The 24253-nt window shown below is 38.0% G+C and overlaps 1 protein-coding gene across 3 annotated transcripts in view; it reads right to left on the bottom strand.

Moving 5' to 3' along the window:
- The window catches only part of FAF1 (Fas associated factor 1), a 523666-nt gene that overhangs the window by 150658 nt on the left and 348755 nt on the right, over positions 1 to 24253 (bottom strand). For all 3 annotated transcript variants that reach the window (XM_034964946.3, XM_034964954.3, XM_055093088.2), the window contains exon 9: positions 4095 to 4190. In XM_034964946.3, the coding sequence (XP_034820837.1) occupies positions 4095 to 4190 (96 nt within the window). The remainder of the gene's footprint in view (positions 1 to 4094; positions 4191 to 24253) is intronic.

Below are 24253 nucleotides of genomic sequence, written 5' to 3'. Positions count from 1 at the left end.
GGCTACAGAGGGGAGAAAGACAAACAAAGTTCTTGCCTGCAAACATTCTTGAAAGTTACAACCCACCCCCATTATCTATGCTCCCCTAGCATCTCATGCTTGCCTCAATTTTCTCATTAATCATATAATATAAAATTATCAATTTATATTCATCTGACTAGTACATAGTGAGCATTCAATAAATGTTTCTTTAACCATAGTTATAAACTAATGCTTTTAACATTACATTAAAACTTTTTGTTGTTGTTAAGTTTTTGGATTGCCTCTCCTTCTTCACTGTCAACCGAGAACTGAACAATTCCCAAGGAGCCAGGGTCAACAAGGCCCCCACACTGTCTCACCCAAGCAACTGAGGATAAATTGTTACCTAGCTAGGTATCCAGAAATATGGAAAAATCATTAAACGGGGGCTCAGGAACAAGGGGAGGATGAGAAGAAAAAATACTAAATGATCATAAAGAAACTGTGTCTGTAGGGCCAGAGAGAGGATGTAAGAATCAAAATTCTCCCAGCTAAAGGACATATAACTACAATCCATAAAGTCTAAAACTTGAATTTAACTGCTGGTCTCAAATATTTCCTTCCTAACTCAAAGTTTAAGAAAGTCAACAGCAAAATGATTATTGTTGGCTGGGCGCGGTGACTCACACCTGTAACCCCAACACTTTGGGAGGCCAAGGAGGGCAGATCACTTGAGGTAAGGAGCTTAAAACCAGTTTGGCCAACATGGCAAAATCCTGCTGTACTCAAAATGCAAAAATTAGCCGGGCATGGTGGCACATGCCTGTAGTCCCAGCTACTTGGGAGGCTGAGGCACGAGAATTGCTTGAACCCGTGGGGAGAAGCCTGCAGTGAGCTAAGATTGTTCCACTGCACTTCAGCTTGGGCAACAGAGCAAGACTCTGTTTCAAAAAAAGAAAGAAAGAAAGAAAGATGATTGTCTTAAAACACACAAAGTCATGTAGGAGTAGAATCGGAAGACAGCAGTAGAATCACTGGGTAGAAGGTACAATTACACATATTTCAACTTAATATAAGGAAGACAACAGAAAAAGCTGCTCAAAAATGAAACTGGTTATTATAGGAGGGCAGAACTCCTAATAATAAGATATTATTATTCAGTAATAATAAGATATTACCGAGGTTGTGACTGTTTTAGTTTGGCAAAGCCTCCCAATCCCACACTACCATTTTCTCAAAATAACCTAAATAGTGTGCTAGCCTCACAAACACTGCTCTTCACTATATGGAACTGACTTCTCTCTGCTGATGGGACCACCCAAATAACACATATAATAGTGAGGGTGAGAGAAGAAAATAAATGAAGTGAAACAGTTACCTGTCACCTCTCAGATAGGACACAGAATAATTAAAAATTTTGGTTGGGGCTAGTTGGCCACCTTTTAATGTTAGTGGATTTATCCATTAAAGAGTGGAAGTATGACCTACTCTAGCCATTAAAAACAGACTCAAGCACTTTAAAGAAATATCTCATTAAATTATGTCCGGCAATTTCTGCCAAGCAGTGAAACTCAATATTATCTTTCTTTCACAAGGGCTAGTGAGATAAAGTGCTTTAAAAAAAGATGGTTTGGTCTCTTGAAAAGGAATAAACATTTTTGGAGACCAAGTATAGTACAGTATAATACAGCACAGTCATATTATTAGCAGGGGAAAACACTTCCTTCTCTGTGGTTTTCTAAAAAATGTTAAAAACCAGAGTGGCAAATTATAATTTTCACAGGATGATTATAGACTACAACTTCAATTACGTAACTCCATTTCTCTTTCACATGTTTAAGTGATATAAATACGTATTCAAAGGATGGCTGGAGAAGTCCTGTGGTAGCTTCCATAATGGGTGTCCAAAATATATAGGCAGTTTAAATAAAAATGAGCAACCACATTTTGTATAGAATGTAAATGGGAAAAAATTTTTAACGTACTAGCCTAAGCTTTTAAATACTTGAATCATGCTCTGTCTTAAAAAATTCTAGTTTAAGGCCAGGCGTGGTGGCTCACACCTGTAATCCCAGCACTTTGGAGGGCTGAGGAGGGTGGATCATTTGAGGTCAGGAGTTGAAGACCAGCCTGGCCAACATAGTGAAACCCTGTCTCTATTAAAAATACAAAAAAATGAGCCGGGTGTGGTGGCGGGTGCCTGTAATCCCAGTTACTTGGGAGGCTGAGGCACGAGAATCACTTGAACCCAGGAGGCAGAGGTTGTAGTGAGCCGAGATCGCACCATTGCACTCCAGCCTGGGTGACAGAGTGAGATCCTGTCTCAAAAAAAAAAAAAAAAAAATTATAGTTTAAATAAAGTTCATCTGTGCTATTTAGTTATGACCTCCATTGTATACACTTTTGAAGTCTTGGTGATGACTTTTCCTAGCACATAGTAAGAGCTCAATAAATATTTCTTAAATAAGTTAAAACATCCATGCTCTCTTTCCCATTTCCTTATAACCATGGTCAGAGTTGAGCATGAAAGTGCTGTTTGTAGCCATGGAACAGAATTTAAATATTTCCTTATAATATTCTTTAGGCTTGGGCCGGGCGTGGTGGCTCACACCTGTAATCCCAGCAATTTGGGAGGCCGGGGGGGGGGTGAGGGGTGGGGGTGGATCACGAGGTCAGGAGTTCGAGACCAGCCTGGCCAATATAGTGAAACCCCGTCTCTATTAAAAATACAAAAATTAGCTGAGCGTGGTGGCGGGCACCTGTAGTCCCAGCTACTTGGGAGGCTGAGGCAGGAGAATCACTTGAACCTGGGAGGTGGAGGTTGCAGTGAGCCAAGATCGCTCCATTGCACTCCAACCTGGGCAACAAGAGTGAAACCCCATCTCAAAAAAAAAAAAAAATTATATATATATATATTCTTTAGGCTCACTTAGACCCAAATAGGCACAACACACAAACAAACGTGTTCAATCTTATCTGCCCCTTCTCTTTGTTTCTTTAGGACCCCTGTGTGCAACACTATCACTGCATTTTTTATATTATGCCATCACTATTATTATTATCTTTTTATTTTTATTTTTTTTTGAGATGGAATTTCACTCTTGTTGCCCAGGCTGGAGTGCAATGGCACAATCTCGGCTCACTACAACCTCCACCTCTTGGGTTCAAGTGATTCTCCTGCCTTAGCCTCCTGCGTAGCTGGGATTAAAGGAATGCGCCACCACACCCAACTAATTTTGTATTTTTAGTAGAGACGGAGTTTCTCCATGTTGGTCAGGCTGGTCTCGAACTCCTGACCTCAGGTGATCCACTCACCTTGGCCTCTCAAAGTGCTGGGATTACAGGTGTAAGTCACTGTACCTGGCCACTGTTATTTTATCTATCACCCTTGACTCTCAGCACTTTGGTATAGGTATAGTGTTATTCATCTTTGTTATCTAAAGATATTAAGCACAGTGTCTGCTTCATAGTAAGTGCTCCAAACCAATGAGTTAAAGGACTTCCAGGGTCAATCCTAATGAATCTACTCAACTACACAGTCAATAGCAAAAAAAAGTTTCTTTTTTCTTTTTTGAGATGCATTCTCATGCTGTTGCTTAGGCTGGAGTGCAGTGGCGCGATCTCAGCTCACTGCAACCTCTGCCTGCTGGATTCAAGCAATTCTCATGCCTCAGACTCCCAAGTAGCTGGGATTATAGGTGTCTGCCACCACACCTGGCTAATTTTTGTATTTTTAGTAGAGACGGGGTTTTACTATGTTGGCCAGGCTGGTCTCGAACTCCTGGTCTCATGTGCTCTGCCTGTCTCGGCCATCCAAAGTGCTGGGATTACAGGCGTGAGTGACTGTGCCCAGCCTAGAAAGTTCTTTGTTAGCCTGATGGTTCTAAGTAAAAATCATTTCAACCAATCCATCTGAATTCTGTCTGTTGAAACATGAAACTAACAGAGCGAGAAGGAGCACATTAGTAGTAACCTTGCATGGACAGTTTCTGCCTTCAAGAATTTACCGAGATTTAATTAATGCTACATTAACTTTATCGGTTCATTGCTCTGGCAGATTAAAAAAAAGGGAAGTGGGCAGGTAGGTGGGGGATGGGCCTTCTGTTCAAAGAAAAGCTGGCAAACAGGCTTACTTCTTCCGACTGTTCCCGGGTCTGTGCAGGTGAAGATCTTCTTCCCACTGTAAGTCGATGGCAGGGATAAGAGAGCCCTGATTCAGCAAGACACATCTGCAAAAAGTAGAATCCATCATTTGTAAACAAAATATGGCCATGTTTCACAAAAGGATTTGACTTTTCAGGTATTTTCTATTATTGCTGAAGCTAGATTAGAAAGCTAACTCTAGTATCCTGGGTATTACATTACCAGGAAGGCTTTGAAAATTTGAAATTTTTCCACACATGGGATGTTATGGTAGCTAAGGCTAATTTTCATTAGATGATAGACTGAGGTTCTAGGAAACTGATATGAGCCCAAAATAAGGCAAATCATACATACTTGCCCCCAATCCCCCACTGCCTCAATGTGCGTCTGCTACTTTTCTGATTAGCAGAATAATACCTCATTTTCCTAACACCGAAGGCAGTAGGGATAGAAATATAAAATTGTAGGTGAGATACAAAATTTAAAATTTCCATAAGATACATATATCAAAAATATACAAAAATCTAAGTTTAGGTTTTACCCTAAAGGAAGCTGCCTTATATTTGAGTAGTTACAAAAGTTCTCCTATTACAGGGTGCTTCCTCAAATACTTAATTTTCAATACACTGTTTGGACAGATTAGCCTTAAATAACCTGAGTCAATGATGCTTCAGGTTCTCCCAGAGTTTACTTGTCAAAACTGGTTAATAAAGAAGACAATGATAAGACATGATTATTCCTAGAGCTCTGTATAATCTCACAATTGCAAGTATTAAAAGTCCTTATAAACCTGTCTTTAAAAGATACTTTGAAAAATGTCTTGGGAAGATGATGAATATACATACATAGGACAAATGAAACCAAAACAAAACAAAAAATAAGCAAATGAAAAAATTACAACTGTCCTTAATGACACCTAGATAGGGATAGTATTTGATTATTACTTTCTCCACAGCGTAGGGATAATAAGGTTGAGTTTATGGGTAAAGCAATGAGAAAATGCCTAGCACACAGTGGCGGCTCAACAAACATTACTTTTTACTAGTCTGTGAAGAATATCTGTGGCTTGAGATAAAATGTCCAGCGAAAAGGATGGACTCTAGAAAACATGACTTTAGCAGAAACACCTTCCTCACCTAGACTGTTCCATGAGAGAAGCCCACTGTCACCTTGTATTCTGGGGTCTTTCTAAGTTAGCCTGTTCCTTAATTAACACAAGAGTAGTTATCTTATTCAATTCAATTATTTAGTCTTTACAATGTCAACCAAAAAGAAAAAAAAAAGTGACCCTAGTGGTGATGATGATGCTTATATATAAAAAATGCCTACAGAATTTGAATAAATATCATGAAATATGAGGGTAGCTAGAAAAGCAGTATTTGTAAATTAACATTATATAATATTAACATTATTTTAAGTATATGTGTCCAATTAAATAATTTGACAATTATACTACATCAACACAAAAAGTTTATGCATTTAAATTATCCAAAGAAAACCCTTTTTCACAAAAATAATTATTATTTTACAGTATTTATATTTTTAAGGCCACATCTTAAGGAAAAAATAGCTATAGTTGGCAAGAATTTAATTGTTCTTGTCAGCTGTCAATGACTGAAATATAAGGATGGTAAATCATTTTTTGACAAGACATGAAGAAAAATGAACAAAATTAAGTAAATTTGTTCTGTTAAAAAGTAATCCACGGAAAAGGCAGGCACTTAACAAATTCTTGTTGATCCCTAAAGGAACTTTTTCTATTTAGTAACAGGAGACGGCTAAGTGTAGAATGGACTTTTAAACTCAGAGTGTCCTGAGTTCAAATTCACTTCTACTATTCACTTGAATCAATATTTTCCATCTCAAAACTAAGTTTCCTGGCTGGGCGTGGTGGCTCATTTCTGTAATTCCAGCACTTTGCAAGGCTGAGTCAGGAGGATAGCCTGAGCTCAGGAGTTCAAGACCAGCTTGGGCAACATAGTGAGATCTTGTCTCTAAAAACATAAACAAAAGATTAGCTGGGTATGGGGGTACACGCCTGTAGTCCTTGCTACTTGGGTTGCTGAGGCAGGAGGATCACTTGAGCCCAGGTGGTTAAGGCTGCAGTGAGCTGTGATCATGCCACTGTACTCCAGCTTGGGTGACAGAGTGAGACCCTGTCTCCAAAAAAAGAAAAACCAATTAGCTGGGCATGGTGGAACACACCCATAGTCCAGCTACTAGGGAGGCTGAGATGGGAGGATTGCTTGAGCCCAGGAGGTCAAGGCTGCAGAGAACTGAGATCATGCCACTGCATTCTAGCCTGGGTGATAGAGCAAGAACCTGTCATTAAAAAAAAAAAAAAAAAAAAAAAAAAAAAGGCTAAGTTTTCTGTTCTGTAAAATTAACATGACCTTTCCTAACAGGCTTTCTGTGAGGATGGCTTAAATGAGAATACACTTGCTACATAGTAGATATTCCATCAGCGAGTGAATACTCAAAGTCCATTTGAAGTTTTTTCTTTTCTTCTTACAAACAGTATTTAGTGTTAAGAACATACTGTGCTGAGCGCAATGGCTCACGTGCTGGGTGTGGTGGCTCACGCCTGTAATCTCAGCACTTTGGGAGGCTGAGGCGAGTGGATCACCTGAGGTCAAGAATTCGAGACCAGCCTGACCAACATGGTGAAATCCCATTTCTACTAAATACAAAAAATTAGCCGGGCATGGTGGTTCATGCTTGTAATCCCAGCTACTTGGGAGGCTGAGGCAGGAGAATTGCTTGAACCTGGGAAGTGGAGGTTGCAGTAAGCCGAGATTGTGCCATTGCACTCCAACCTGGACAACAAGAGTGAAACTCCGTCTCAAAAAAAAAGAACATACTATGTAATTCTCAAAGTATGTACTACAGGCACAGGGTTCTTGAGATTCTTTCAGTAGTTCCATAAGGTCAAAATTATTTCATAATAATACTTAAATGGCATTAGATTTTTTCACTGTGTTGTATTTATTTATTTATTTTCTTGAGAGGGAATCTCGCTCTGTCACCCAGGCTGGAGTGCGGTGGTACGATCTCAGCTCACTGCAACCTCCACCTCCCAGGTTCAAGTGATTCTCCTGCTTCAGCCTCCGAAGCAGCTGGGATTACAGGTGTGTGCCACCATGCCTGGCTAATTTTTGTATCTTTGTAGAGACGGGGTTTTAACATGTTGGCCAGGCTGGTCTTGAACTCCTGACCTCAGGTGATCTGCCCACCTCAGCCTCCCAAAGTGCTGGGATTACAGGCCTGAGCCACCACGCCTGGCCACAGTGTTTTTATACTGATGTTAAAAAAAGCAATGGTAGGCAAATCTGCTGGTACTTCAGCACAAATTAAGGTAGTAACACCAAGCTGTTAAAAATCTCCAGTTCCATTTACTCACTGTAAAAATGGCAGTTTCATTTAATAATGTCCCTGTTAAATCAGTAAAAATTATTAAGTAATTTACTTATTAAGTAAATTTTGACTCTTAATACATGTCTTTTAATATTCTATGTGACAAATGGGAAGTATGTATAAAGGACTTCTACAGCATACCAAAGTATAATGGATGGGTTGAAGAAAAAGCACTTGTGTTTCAGTTATATGCTGAATCAGCCACTTTTTTTCAGAAACACCATTACTACTTAAACAAATGATGGGCAGACAAACTGTGGTTATTTGGATTTGGTATTTAGACAAGTATCCCTTATTTAAAATGCTTGGGACCAGAGGTGTTTCAGACTTAGAACTGTTTTGGGTTTTGGAATATTTGCATCATATATACCTAACAGTTGAGCATTTCAAATCTAAAAATCCAAAATCTGAAATGCTCCAATGAGCATTTCCTTTTAACATCATGTTGCTGCTTAAAAAGTTTCAGATTTTCAGATTACGGATACTCAACCTGTGATTGAGTATCCCTAATTGCTGAACATTTTCTCCAAAATGAATGAAGTGAGACTACTACTTCAAGGAACAGGTCTGACAGTATTAATTGCCAATGACAAAATTTGAGTTTTCATGTAAAAATTAAGAGTTTTAAAAACTATCAGCCATCATGAGCTTGACAGCTTCTCAATGCTTAAAGCCTTTGTGATGCGTTCAGTGGTTATATTAATATAATAGATGTGACTTTTTATATCATGTAATGAAATGTGTCAACATTTAGAAAATCTGCATAACTCACAAGACCAATATTCTCCAAATGAACAGTGATTGCATGATGCTATAAAATTATGTATGGATAAAGGTTTAATTCAAACTGTGAGGCAGACCAATGTATCTTACTGTGACAAAGTATTAATACAAAATGTATACTGATAGGGCTTTAGATTCTACATTGAAAGTAACATTTAGCTTTACCCGAGAAAGCTCCTTGCCACATATACACACACAAAAAAATTAAAATAAAAAAATAAAACTAACCTTTAGGAAACTACCACTTCTCAAGTTCTAGTTTAGTATCAAAGAACAATATCTATAATTATTTGAAAAGACTATTAAAATACTCCTCCCTTTTCCAACTATAGATCTGTAGGAGGTCAGATTTTCTTCATATTTTCAATCAAAAAAATTCATTACAACAGGTTAAATGCAGAAGAAGGAAGACACGAAAATCCAGTTGTCTTCTATTAAGACAGACATTAAAGAGATTTGTAAAAGTATAAAAACAGTGTCACTTTACTTACTGAATTTTTAGAAAATATAATTACTTTGTATAAAAATGCTATTTATATTAACATGTAATTCACTTGTTATCTTAAATATTATTTTCTTCAATATTAATTTTTAGAATGGTAAATGTCAATGAATATAATCCACATAAACAAAAGCTCTCTGGGGTCTTTGATGATTTCTTTACAAGTACAAAAGGATCCTGAGACCAAAAAGCTGTGAACTGCTGAACTATGCAATGTGTACATATGCAACTAATTTTCATGAATAATGGCAACTATTATTTGAAACAACTGAGAAGACAAAAAAGCTCTTTCGTGAAATCTTAGAATCTTTTCGATGTTTCTTCTTTACACAATAAACAAAGCATATAGTATTTTCTTTGTATTATTCTTTATGTTATTCTTCATATGAAAATAAAATACTAGGACAATATGCAATGGAAAACTCCAGTAAACCATCATGACTGATCACTGGCTATGTCTAACAAGTTGTTAGTAAAACACAGTATTATCATGTTAAGCTTGGTCCTCAGAGCATTTAAGGCCATTCTTAATACTTCTTTCTTTAAAAATATGAATTAGTAGGCTGGGCGTGGTGGCTCGGTGTGAGACACCTGTAATTCCAGCACTTTGGGAGGCCAAGGCGGGCAGATCACTTGAGGTCAGCAGTTCGAGACCAGCCTGACCAACGTGGTGAAACCCCGTCTCTACTAAAAATACAAAAACTAGCTGGGCATGGTGGCGGGAGCCTGTACTCTCAGGCACTCGGGAGGCTGAGGCAGGAGAACCGTTTGAACCCGGGAGGCAGAGGTTGCAGTGAGCTGAGATTGAGCCGCTGCACTCCAGCCTGGGTGAGACTCAGTCTCAAACAATACATATATATTCATATATATATATATATATATATGTATACACACACACACTATATATATTCATATACACACATATATTCATATATACACATATATATTCATATGTATACATATATTCATATATACATATATTCATATACATATGAATTAGTTCTTCAAAGTATTTTTTATTCTATAGCCAAATTTTAACCCTCCCCAAATACATGCTTGCAATCTGTCTTTTTTTCTAATTATAAATGACAAAGACTAAGACATTTTAAGAGTATAGGAAGCTATAAAACCTGTTATGGGACCTTGGGTCAGTAACCAAGAGTCTTAACATCTCCTTTTGTAAAATATAGGTACGACCAACTAAATGGCCTCTCAGATCCCTTCTAGCCATAATGGGCTATGATCTTCATACATCACTAAGGAGATTTGGTTATGTCACCTGCAGACTCCTTGCTCTGCATGTGACACACCCAGTAACACAAGTGAACGAGATTCAAACTACAGCTTTACTGTTTGTATCTTTTATTCACTCAGTTTGTAAAATACAATTCTCTTGTGTTTTAAGAAGAACAATTAATATGAGACATTTTTTAAAAACCATATCTCAAGCTTGTCATCATCCTCACAAGACACTGATGTAATTTCATCCAGATTTGGGAATGCTACCGGATATTAGCACTGACTACACTGCACTGATGATCTTTTTAATCTGTGTATTTGTATGTCAAGATGTGTCCAACTGTACACTTAAAAAATGTATGGTTTATTACAGGTCAATTATACTTCAATAAGGCAGTATTCAGTGCTATTAATACATGCATTTATATCCTCATATAAAGTATTGCTTTTTTTTTTTTTTTTTTTTTTTTTTTGAGACAGAGTCTCACTCTGCCACCCAGGCTGGAGTGCAGTGGTGTGATCTCAGCTCACTGCAACCTCCGTCTCCCAGGTTCAAACGATTCTCCTGCCTCAGCCTCCTGAGTACCTGGGACTACAGGTGCATGCCACCAAGTCCGGCTAATTTTTGTATTTTTGTAGAGATGGGGTTTCATCATGTTGCCCAGGCTGATCTTGAACTCCTCACCTCAAGTGATCTGCCCGCCTCGGCTTCCCAAAATGCTGGGATTATAGATAGGAGCCACCTCACCCAGCCTAAAGTATTGCTTTTTGACATATATATACATACACCCATGAAACCATTCCGTATTTTAAAAAGCAGTTGTATAATAACTGCTACTATTAAGAGCTCAGTATGTATTGTTATTATACAAAGTGCTTTACACGCACTACCCCACTTAATTCTCACAATAACTCTGCCAGGTAAGGATTATAATCCCCACTTTAGAGATGAGGTTACTAAATCTCACACAGAATAAGAAGGTTGCCCAAAGTCAAACAGGTACTGACTGGTGAACCAAAATTAAAACTCAGGCACTTTATCTCACAACCATTTAAAAAGTATCCAATCGAACAACTATTAAGGCTCTAAGATATCTTGTCTTACTATCTGATAACCAGTAATTACTTTCTTTGGCTTAATTAAAACAGCTACTCCTAGATACCATCAATTAGTCAGAAACTACATAGTAAGTGCTTAACATATGTCTACCATACATGACAACTCTGTAAATTAAAGACTATCGTGACTGTACAAATCATAAAACAACCTTAGAGTAGTGGAGTAACCTGTCCGAGATAAATCAGGTACCAGATGGCAAACCAGATTTAACTCCAAAAGCCATGGAGTTTTCTATTACATCACATTTCCAACGTAGATAAGGCTTTTTATAGTAAGGAGTCCTGAAGATGACTTCTAGAATACCCCTTTTAAATTTTCAGATGCTTACTGTTCAGCTAAATAGATTACTGAGGTAGTTTTAAACCAAACTGAGTCATGAGGCTAAAATTTCATTTACTGCCAACCAAGGCGCAACTCAAAAAAGCTTATTTTTATTCACAATCCGAGGTTTCTTCTGCCCTTCCCCCAGCCATTTTTTTTGTCACTTATGTGCTAGAAAAGTCACACAGAGCTTTAATTTGTGGCAGGTTGAAGCAAGCTTATCAAGAATGCTAGTTACCAAGTGTACATGCACTTGTCTGGACTAGCCCACTGCTACATTCTTGTAGCAGGGTTAAACAGCAGTTTAGTCACCTCATAAAAAAGCACACTGTTAAAAAGGAAGTGACTAATAATATTCTGGAACCAACAGAATATTAAAAGACATGTGCAGGTCAAGATCAATTATCAACAAAACTCCTATGTAAATAGCTCAAAAAACTGTGTTCTCTGCCTGGCCTTGCTGCGTTATAGTCCTCAATTGATTTGGCAAGTTGGTAAAGTTTAATGAAATAAACACCAACAGTTACAAGTTCTCAGGCTTTTTGCTATGTACATAAACACAAACGCTACCATGTAGGCAACCGGAGCTGGAAGAAACAAGGATGGCTGCTATACATGGCTTCATTTTACACACAAGATACTAGATTTGGAAGAGTCCTCAGAATTCATCAGTTGCTTGTATCCCAACCAGGAGATCTTGAAGCCTTAGCTGAGTCAAGTGCTACTGCCATATCTTCCCCCACCCAGCATCTCCCTTGCCCCATTCCAAGCTAGTAATAAGAATTTCCAGAGAGAAGGTATCAGCAGCCTTCTCTTAAACTTCTATCAGTGATCCCACCAACCCCAACAGATTCCAAATGAAAGGCAGTTTCTCCTCACAAGATAAGGGTCTAATCCTCTCACTTAACAGGAAAAGAAACTGAGGTATAGAGAGGTAAAGTGTTTGTCCCAAGTCTCACATCTGCTTAATGATAGCACAAGCATGTTCTCTTCTTGACTCCTAATCTCGGTTTTTCTTTTTCTTCTTTTTTTGTTTTTTGAGACAGTCTTGCTTTGTTACCCAGACTGGAGTGCAGTGGTACAATTACGGCCGACTGCCACCTCGATCTCCCAGCATCAAGCAATCCTCCCACCTCAGCCTCCTGTGTGGCTGAGTCTGCAGGTGCATGCTGCCATGCCCAGCTAATTGTTTAATTTTTTGTAGAAATGAGGGTCTCCTTATTTTTTGTAGAGATGGAGTCTCATCATGTTGCCCAGGCTGGTCTTGAGCTCCTGGGCTCCCCCTTTTGGCCTCTCAAAGTGCTGGGATTACAGGTGTGAGCCACCACACCCAGCCAGCTATGTGTTTTTTAAAGCTGTTACAGTTAATTGTAAAATACTAACAAATATCTTGATTTAATTATCTCATATTTTCTTTTTAAAAGCTTTTGGAAATATATATAGTAATTTTAAATGCTCCTGACTTACTTTTTTGGTTTCTTTCATTTAATCTGGTGGGACTCTCAAAATCAAGGAGAATCACCTGATGCTATTTTTCCACATTATAATTACCCACTTTTATGCTTCCTTATACTGTCCCAACATTATCTTGCGATTTTGGCTGTCAAAGAGAGGTTGCTCAATATAAAAGGTTTTTTTGTTTGTTTGTTTTTTTAATCTTCTAGGGCATTTCATCCCCTAAAACCAGATTATGTCATAGCGAGATAAGGAGCTGCTCACTGTAACAGAATTAGCACAATTTCTAAATGGATATGCTTTTATAACTAAACACAGACATCAATATTCTTGTACTTCATTACTTATTGATTTTAGTGAGTACACTAGAAGAGGTTCTGAAGTATTTTACATCATTAAAATACTTCTGAAGAGCATTAAGTTACACAATAAGAAATACAACCCAGACCAGCCTAACACTGTCTAATGGCATAGTCCCTCATACCTTTTTAGAGAGAATGGTCAACTTTACCTATATAAAAAAGCACTATCCTCAGGTAAGTAAGTGCTCAAGATGTTATTTGTAAGGCAACTTTAAACCAGTTATTTCAGCTCAATCAAGAACTCTGTTTCAAAGTCAACTTTTTTTTTTTCTTTTTCACAGAGGCCAATAATCCACACTGTGAATTAAAATAGCCCTTCTTTCACAGTTCCTATCACTACAGCTTTATGCCATTTAGTTGCTTATGAGCACCCTCTGGTGGAGGGCAGAAGAGGGAAAAGAACATATTAAACACATCGCCTATAACCAGTAAGAAGGGTGAGGGGGAAAGAGAGATCTGGAATATGTGCAGATTTCTCTTGACTCTGCTTTTCTTCCTCATATTATTTGATAATTTAGAACTATTTGTTGAATGTTATACTAACCATATAGTTACTCAGAGTTGATAACTTATTCAATAAATATTAAGTTATTATATGTCAGGCACTTGGATCCAAATAACCTGGCCTTGGAGCCAGGCTTTGATAACTAATGTCATTTCTCAGGAAAGCTGCTTATCTCAAAACATCTCAGTTTCCTTGTCTGAGAAATGGGAATACTATCTTTGTTGACAGCAATAAAGAGATAAGTGAAAAAATATGTAGCATAGTGGACTAGATTTTCAACTTTAAAAAAATAAAAATCACACACCACCTCATCTTTGTCTCCTTGCCAGAAGGATTATCATATAGGTGTTTTCAGTTGCAATGCCCAATTATTTTTAAGAATCTAAGCCTAGATGACAGAATTGGTATCATTTAAGTATTTTATATCAACTTATGTCAATTAAATTTAACTGTATTAGTATATGTTCTAAAACATACAACAACCAAATATATTATTCAGTCTTTTCCATACCAAAGATATCCAAATGATGCCGACCAATGTTAAAGAAAAATTTCTTCCTAAGTGAACAAATTTAAATTATAAAGAGAGAAGGGTTTCTTATCATTTCCCACATAACATTCTTGTGAGTGCCAACCTGTGGAGAGCATTTTTGTTTAGATATATTGTAGCTGTGAGAGTTGCTTTTTTTTTTTTTTTTTTTTTTTGAGATGGAGTTTCACTCTTGTTGCCCAGGCTGGAGTGCAATGACACGATCTCAGCTCACCGCAACCTCTGCCTCCCAGGTTCAAGCGATTCTCCTGCTTCAGCCTCCCGAGTAGCTGGGATTATAGGGATGCGCCACCACGCCTGGCTAATTTTTTTGTATTTTAGTAGAGACGGGGTTTCTCCATGTTGGTCAGGCTGGTCTCGGACTTCTGACCTCAGGTGATCCGCCCGCCTCGGCGGGCGTGAGCCACCGCGCCCGGCTGAGCTGTGAGGGTTTCTAAGGGCCCATATCTTACATCACTCATTATCTGCTTACGACTGGGAATTTCGAAAGGATACATTACATAGCCATGTCCAAAAGTGGAACTTGCTCCAGGTTTCCCATTCAATTCCTGCGAGAGGAACTAAACCAAAATTGAGAGAAAGAACAACAGGCTATTGGAGGCAAAAATAACAAGAACAAAAACAAACAAACAAACAAATGAAAAACTAAAAAGGTATCTCTGTCTGCTGCAATGACTTTGGGGGACCAGTTAAGCCTCCTGAGAACATTTAGCTTAAAAACATTTAACTAGCCTGTAAGCCACCTTTTTTTTTCCTGTTGCCACCATTAAAGCAAAGCAAAAATTGTTCTTTTACATCTTTAGGCTTCATGGTGCCCTTGTATGACTCCTTTCTGCCGTAAGTCAGCCTGTGGTATGATTCCATGTGTGTAAATACTTGGGAAAAACACTATATATAGAGCAAAGGACCTGGGTTAAAACTCTAAATCTGCCTCTTATTCATTCTGTGACCTTGATCAACTTTCTTCTCTAAGTTTTATCACCTGTATGATGAAAAAATTGGACTAGATGATTCTCATGTTTTCTCTCACCCTGAAAACTTTTTCAGTCTGATGTTCAAGGCCATAAGCCTGCCCACCTTTCCAGCCATTACCTCCCACTATTTTTGTATACAGGTTTCTTTGCTCAATGATCCAAAAATGTGCCTTGCATGTGCCTACTCTTAGGCTTCTGCTCAGTCCATTACTCTTGCCTGGGTTTCCCTCACCATTCTTTTCCATCTGTCTATTTCTTAGGCATGTGAACATAATATGAGAAAAATTTAAGTGACAAAACTTCTTCAAAACTCAGCTCAATCTCTTTCTGAAAGCCTTCTATATGACCTCCCCAATTTCACATTTTTCTGTCTCCAAAACACTTGGTATCTTTTGGTAGTCAATCATATCCAGTGACACTCGGACAAATCTTCCAGATAAACCTCATTTATTCAGCTAGTTCCTAAGGGGAGACCCAGAATCCCAGGTGGGAACTGAGTAGACAGAGGCAATGTGGATGTCACAGTGATGCAGGGCAGGCGAGTCCCAAAACTAGGGCTTAGCACAGAAGGGTTCTTGGCTTTGCCCAGAAAAGAATTCAAGGGTGGACCGGAGGTGTTAAGACAGCAACTTTTATTGAAGTGGCAGTGTACAACAGTAGCAAAGCTACTGCTCCTTGCGGAGCAGGGCTCCCCCATAGGCAGTGTGCTCAGAGTAGCAGCTCAAAGGCTGTTCTGCAGTCATATTTATACCTGCTTTTAATTACATGCAAATTAAGGGGTGGTTACGCAGAAATTTCTAGGAAAAGGGGGGTAACTTCTGGGTTGTTTAGTTGTTGACATGGAAAGGGGCAGTAACTTCTGGGTGTTCCCATGGTAATGGTAAACAGACATGGCACAATGGTGGACATGTCTTATGGAAAGCTGCTTTTGCCCTGTCCCTATTTTAGCTAGTCCTCAATTTGGTCAGGTGCCTGAGCCCTGCCTCTGGAGTTCAGTCCTGCCTTGCACCTCAATAGACAAAGGTTTTACATGAGTGGGTCAGGAACTGGACCCAAAGGAGGGGAAAGCCAAATTCCTAGAGATCAAAACTCTGTCATCCTACATCTTTGGAAGTCTGCCCAGGCCATAACCATGTATGACATTTCTGTTCACTAGGGAAATGGTAATCCTAAGAGAGGCTGCAACATTGCTTCAATGAGTGCAACGGATGAGGGGACCTGCTGTCCTAGGAGGGGAGGGGAAGAAGTAGTATCTTACTGAAGAAGGAGAAGTCCTACCCCAAAATGTCTCCCCCTATCTCTCAAATCATTTGTATCACTGACAACGAAGTATCTGGGAAAATGTGTCATTGTAAGGTAACTTCTTTGGTAGGTAGATGTCACTATACCTCGTTGCAGAGGTATAAAAGCAGAGCAATTATGAACTTGGACTCCAAAGCCATTCTTCTAGGGTTTGAAATCCTGGCTCTGCTGGTTAAGAGCTTGTATGAGTCTGGACAACTCTCTCACCTTCTCAGTGCCTTAATTTCCACCTCTGTAAAGTCTTATAAGTTACAAGATTGTTGTGAAGATTCAAGAGTATGTGTATCTGAATCTGTCTATCAACCAATATATCTATCTATGCTTGACTGTATGAATGTTGCTAAATCACTCTGGGGGAACAGACAGACAGTACTATAAGTAGAGTGCAAAATACCATTATCCACTCACTTAACTAATAGTTACTGAACAACCACAATGTGTCAAGACCTCAGCTGAGTGCTAGAGATAGAGCCAATGGTGAACAGTTTCTGCTTTGATAAAGCCAATAATTTTCCAGGCTTTAGGTTTGTGAATAAAGTATAGATCATGCTAGTTCTATTTTATGCTATTCTGCCTAATCCTTGTTATTCCCTCTTAGTAAGAATGAACTTGGCATAGCTTGCCACACCGCCATTTCACAGACAAGAAAAATGAGGCTCATATTTTCACCCAGGGTCGATCACAGACCTAACAGACAGCAAAACAGAGTCAGAACTAACTTCATCTCTAGTATTTATTTGAGGCAAGGTCTCACTCTGTCACCCAGGCTGGAGTGCAGTGGCTTGATCACAGCTCACCACAGCCTTTACCTCCCAGGCTCCAACAATTTTTCCACTTCAGCCTCCTGAGCAGCTGATACTACAGGCACATGCCACCACATCTGGCCAACTTTTTTTTAATTTTTAGTAGAGTCTTGCTATGTTGCCCACACTGGTCTCGAACTCCTGGGCTCAAGCAATCCTCCTACCTTAGCTTCCCAAAGTGCTGGTATTACAGGTGTGAGCTACTGCGCCTGAAGATTCCCAGCTTTTAAAAATGACATCATCTCCACCTGAAACGTAAACCAACCAGGCTGACTTGTCAAGCTTTTAATTTTGGGGATGCAGGAACATGGTGAAGTTGAATTAAGGAAAAAAAAAAAAGTTAAGTCATTAGATTGCCCAAAATATAACTATATTTTAAGACCATGAAAAGAATAAAGAGAACAACTTATGTTGCAAAACCACGTTTCACCTGTTTACTCCCCCACACCTCCACAGTTAGCTTCTATAGCCAGGAAATTTATAAACAAAAATCTCACTTTAACTTTTCTATACTCTACTCAGGTCAGGCAAACATAGTCATTAGTGATTTGAATTAGTTTGCTAAATAAATTAAAGTATACTTTTAAAAGACAGCTGTCAAAGAAAAAGACAATGGATTGTGTTTCGAGAACAGATTAAAAAACATTGATCAAATCTTCCGTCGTTCTTACTGTACTCCAATACAGTGGGGTTCATATGATGACTTGCAGGACATTCAGCTCATTCACATATATGTATTACCTGTTTCATATATGATCCATATGATGATATGTTCAATACACTGAATACCTCTCAAAGAAACTGAAAACCAAACTTTCAAGCATTTTTCTAATTGTGGAAGTATCCTTTCCCAAAAGAGAACATAATTTTCTACACATTACTTGAGATTTCACACCATAATGGCTTACCACAAAAAGAAGCATGGAAAAAGTTTTCTGTTATTAAAACTACTTAAATATCAAAAAGAAACCATGTTAAAATAAAAACAAATGCATGTTTTTCAACAATTTATATTTCATGTTAATTGTTATTGTTGTTATTGTTTAATTAGGCTGTATGAAAATATCTCTTGAAAGGTATTTAGAAGTTTATACTAAATGGGTGAAAAATCTATCTTGGATGCAATGTGCTCAGGTTATAAAAGCATCAGTGCTTATTTTATCTCCCCACAAAGTGTCGCTGAGATAATTACTGCTGACAGCTTTATTCAAGGTTCATTTCACTTTTTCTGCTGTTTTTCTCGGTTAGAAGTTCAAGAGAGCCCATGGGAAGCCACACCCCTCACACCTGTTAGGCTTCTTCATGTTACAGAGGGCCAGTATGGACATGTCACTTCAAATTAGCATTGTACCAAGGCACTAACTGTGACAATTACTTATCACAGGTTTAACTAAAGAAAAAAAAAGTTTCTAATTCAACCACAAAAACAGTGTCACAAAATGTAATTTAAACCTGTAAAAGCAGGTTGCATAAAAAACATTCAGAGAGCTACAAAATAGGTTCCCAGGGTCGAGCTTTGTGCAGCATCTGAATTATGCAGGAATGCTATACAAGTGAACATTTCCTTTAAAACAAAATCAAACCAAAAAGGTAAACAAGGCAGCACCAGCAATTACACTTTACCAGCCAGCAATGGTGATGAGTGGGCCTCTTTAAATTTACTTCATTGTGCTGGAGTATTTGATTCACTTTGTTAATTCTTTTGTGTCAAGTTACTAATTCAATAATGAAATTTCCAGTTAAAGCAAAGCAGCTACTTTTAGACTTATGACTTTATATTAGGGAGAAAGAATTTTCTTCTAATATTTGCTTTTTTCCACTTACAAACCAGAAAATTATCATTAGACAAGGTAGATATTAACACAAAAAGAAAAAGGAAAAACCTCACACCCTTAAATGTGCTTCAAGCTAGTTATTATAAGCCTCTCTGTTTCAAGTGCAAAATAATCTCAAAATTATGCCACCTCTGAAAGACCTAGGATAGTTGGAGGTAGTTAATATGGACTGCTGTGAGGCTAATTGTGGATCTTGAGTTAATTACTTTCTGCGGATAGCAGATTTTAAAAATAAATAAGATGGTCTTTTACTCCATTTTTACTTCAATTTAAACTCAAGGAAACATGAGATGATGATGGTTAAGCTCTGAATACTTCATTATTTGCTGCTGCTATTTAGATGAAGACCCAGAAAGTCTGAGAAATATGTCCACATCATAATCAATGCTAATGTTCACTAGGAAAACAAGAGTGGACAGATACATATTTTTCACAATGCACAATTTGATTCACAAATACCCACCGTACATTACTTGGTCAGAGTTAACAGCAATTAACTGTCATTTCTCACCCCCCACCAACCTCCCCACATACCCACACACGTATATACACACGCACAGGCTGGAGGACACAAGGCAGAGCTCATGGAAACTGGCTTTGAAACAGAAAGTGTTAAACACTCATGAAAAGCAAAGGGCAAAATAATGACGCTGAGCAGGAAATTCAACAGAAGAAATTGCTTGTTTGTAGAAAATCACACATATTGGTGAACGAAAACAGTTCGATGGTAATCTTGTTATGGCCACATAATTTCAGTATCTTAATAGTTTGAAAAATTTAAAAACCATCATACACAGGAAAAGTGCATTATTAGAAATGTAACATTTTCTGAAGATATTTTTCTTCACTTTCCTAACATTTAGATAGTCACATTAACAAAAGCATATAAAGTCAACACATGATATATTGATTATAACAGTCTAGGATCTTATCAAAACAAGCCCTTTGCCTTATTCTACAATCACAACAAATTCACAGAGAATCAAGACGAAATCTTCAGTTACAATGAAAAGGTTATTTTACCTCAAGCAGATTCCTCATTTTATTATAAGTTTGATAAATAAAGAGGTTCCGTTAGTGGAGAAACCTCATTATTTTAGAGAGCTACTGTATTAATCAGTGGTCATTTCAGCTCATCATAACCACAGAACCTTCAAATATGCAAGGATACATCTCAAGCCTGCTTTGTATGCATGAAGGGTACCAACCAGCCACTTGGCACATGTCTAGTCAATAGTGAGATGCCATTTACCCCTCAACACTGTGGAACTCTTTGGATAGCAAATATAAGAGCTCTGGATATTTTTCCAGCAGCATCTAATTCCTTGGCAAAACCTAGGCAGTTATGCTAACAACTTTGGTCTCGGGACATGGACATAGTGCTGCTGGGCATCTTGTCCTGGCTTTTCCTCCTAGGAAAAAAGAGTCTGAATTAACTATACCATGTTAGGCACACCAGCATAAATGGGTACTATCTAGAAACAAGAAAAAGTAATTTCACCTTGCCAGTTAATCCTTGCTGGCTCAGCCTAGCCAAGTAATTTTTTTCCTTCTGCTCAACTCTTAAAACCGTTATTGTGAAGCTCTAGAATTAGTGTTTTGTGATTTAAAAGAACTACAACTTTCATTGTATCTGTGTTTAGGTAACTCTAAGGTCCTTGAAGACACAGCCTGGATCTTATATTCTCATTTTTAGCTGCCACGGGGCTCTTAGTAGGTTGCTTTGTATATGCCATGCAATAAATGTCTAATGCTCTAACTTATATGGGTACTTTTCCTACTTTCCTTGCCAAGATAAAATATGAAAGACTTGTAATTTTCTAGAGAAATATATAACCTACCTAGTCCTATAATCCAAGGCCTGGAAACCACTCCAAAGTGAGATAAACACTAAAAACTATCATTAGAGTTTAAATAACTATCTGATTGACATCTGGGCCTCAGTGAAAAGTATAAGGTTCAAAAGCATTCTGACATGATATGGCATATTAAATTTAATTCAGTAGTCACAAAGACTTAAAACTACCAATCAAAATATGCAAAATAAAGACCAAATTTACCTTCAACATAATTTGAACTTACGCATCTTCATTTTTTGACAGACATACTGTTTTTATTTCATACTTAATGTTCCTGTATAATTAGCTTTGCATTCTAATGTATTTCATCTCTGTGGACTTCATGGGAATTACAGTAATCCAAATATCATTCAGCTCTACGTTGTAAGACATGATTGCTCTTAAATTTATGAGGATGAATAATGTAGCTAATAAAAACATTTTCAAATTTATAATGTATATTAAACATTAAAAAAAATCCAACAGATTTGAAATGTCTCACATAAGAATAATACACAAGGAATTATACTTTTTAGGACTCCCACTCAAGTAAATACAAGAAATAGTAAGTAATCACTCAATATACATGTGTTTATTTACTGGTTCTTATATATACACATGCATTGCAAGAAAAATCTTTTATATTAAAAAAACAAACAAACAAAAAAACCAGGCAGGGCATGGTGGCTCACACCTGTAACCCCAGCACTTTGGGAGGCCGAGGCGGGCAGACCTCAAGGTCAAGAGATCAAGACTGTCCTGGCCAACACAGTGAAACCCTGTCTATACTAAAAATACAAAAATTATCCGGGCGTGGTGGCACGTGCCTGTAATCTCAGCTACTTGGGAGGCTGAGGCAAGAGAACTGCTTGAACCCGAGAGGTGGAGGTTGCAGTGAGTTGGGATTGCGCCACTGCATTCCAGCCTGGCAATAGAGTGAGACTCTGTCTGAAAAAAAAAGAAAAAAAACACACACAAAAAAACCAAGAGACAAAAATGGGAAAACCCTCAGATCCAAAACTCTTTTCAAAAATATTTTGGCACATGGTAACAGAATGATCCATTCCCAAGACAAGCATGTATTCTATGGGCAGACTCATACCTGCAGCACTTATTTACGTCAATGCCACAAATCTGAAAGCTGTGAAATGTTAACTCTTCAAACCAGGCAGAAACTATTGTTGTGTACTACTAAGTCCGATTATTCAAAAAACTAGTTTACCTGTAACTTCAAGCTGAATAAATGTATTGAAATATTAGAGTTAAGGGGAAAAAAAAAGAATGTTTATGTGAGTGTAAAAAAACTAAAAACTGCAAAATATTTTGAGAGACTGGGAATAAATCATTTTATAAATTATTTTTATCAACACATAGTAATAATATTAGAAATCTTCCTTTAAAAACAAAACAAAATGGGCTGGGCACAGTAGCTCACATCTGTAATCCCAGCACTTTGGGAGGCCAAGGCGGGCGGATTACCTAAGGTCAGGAGTTCGAGACCAGTCTGACCAACATGGAGAAACCCCATCTCTACTAAAAATACAAAATTAGCTGGGCGTCATGGTGTATGCCTGTAATCCCAGCTACTAGGGAGGCTGAGGCAGGAGAATCACTTAAACCTGGGAGGCGGAGGTTGCAGTGAGCCGAGATCGCGTCATTGCACTCCAGCCTGGGCCGCAACAGCGAAACTCCGTCTCAAAAAAAAAAAAAAAAAAAAAAAAGAAGTTTCCCAGCAAAATGAGAAAAAAAATGACATGAGAATGTGAGCATGATTTATTTTTATTTTTTAAATTTCAACTTTTATGTTAGACACAGGGAGTACATGTACAGGATTTTTACATGGGTATATTGCACCCAGGTAGTGAGCATACTACCCAATAGGTAGTTTTACAACCCACACCCTCCCTCCCTGCTCTAGTAGTCCACAGTGTCTACTGTTCTCATGTTTATGCCCATGTGTGCTCAGTGTTTAGCTCCCACTTGTAAGTGAGAACACACAGTGTTTGGTTGTCTCTTCGTGCATTACTTAGCTTAGGTAATGGCCTCCAGCTCCATCCAGGTTGCTGCAAAAGATATGCTTTCATTCTTTTTCCAGGCAGCATAGTATTCCATGGTGTATATGTACCACATTTTCTTTATCCAATCCACCATTGATGTCCACCTAGGTTGATTCCATGTCTTTGCTATTGTGAATAGCACTGCAAGTGTCATTTTGGTACAATAATCTAGTTGCTGGGGAGGGGCTGTATATACCCGTAATGGAACTGTTGGGTTGAATGGTAGCTCTGATTTAAGTTCTTTGAGAAATCTCCAAACTGCTCTCCATAGTGACTGAACTAATTTACATTACCACTAACAGTATGTAAGTGCTCCCTTTTCTATGCAATCTTGCCAGCATCTACTGTTTTCTGACTTTTTAATATAGTCATTTTGTCTGGTGTGAGATGGTATTTCATTGTGGTTTTAATTTGCATTCCTCTGACGATTAGCATTTTTTCATATGTTTGTTGGCTGCTTATATGTCTTCTTTTGAGAAATGTCTGTTTATATCCTTTATCCATTTTTTAATGGGCTTGTTTTCTGCTTGTTTGTTTCAGTTCCTTACAGATTTTTGGACATAGAATTTTTGTTGGATGTAGAGTTTGAAAGTATTTTCTCCCATTCTGTATGTCATTTACTCCGTCAATAGTTTATTTTTCTGTGCAGATGTTCTTTAGTTTAATTAGGTCCTACTTGTCAATTTTTGTTTTTGTTGCAACTGTTTTTGGGGACTAAGCCAAAAAAATCTTTGCCAAGGCCCTTATTGAGAAGGGTACTTCCCACGTTTTCTTCTGGGATTTTTATAGTTTGAGGTTTTACATTTAAATCTTTAATCCATCTTGAGATAATTTTTGTATATTATAAAATTTAAGGTGCCTAGTTCCATTCCTTTGCATATGGCTAGCCAGTTATCCCAGCCCATTTATTGAAAAGGGAGTCCTTTCCACATTGCTTGTTTTGTTGGCCTTGTCAAAAATCAGATGGTTGTAGGTATGTGACTTTATTTCTGAGTCTTCTATTCTGTTCCATTGGTCTATGTGTCTGTTTTTGTATCAATACGATGCTATTTTGGTTACTGTAGCCTTACACTTTAGTTTGAAGTCCCA

The sequence above is a fragment of the Pan paniscus genome, chromosome 1 (assembly GCF_029289425.2).
Source record: "Pan paniscus chromosome 1, NHGRI_mPanPan1-v2.0_pri, whole genome shotgun sequence".
In the NCBI taxonomy this organism is placed as follows: domain Eukaryota; kingdom Metazoa; phylum Chordata; class Mammalia; order Primates; family Hominidae; genus Pan; species Pan paniscus.
The sequence above is the reverse complement of the archived record's forward strand: the minus strand, read 5'-3'. Positions and strand labels throughout refer to the sequence as shown.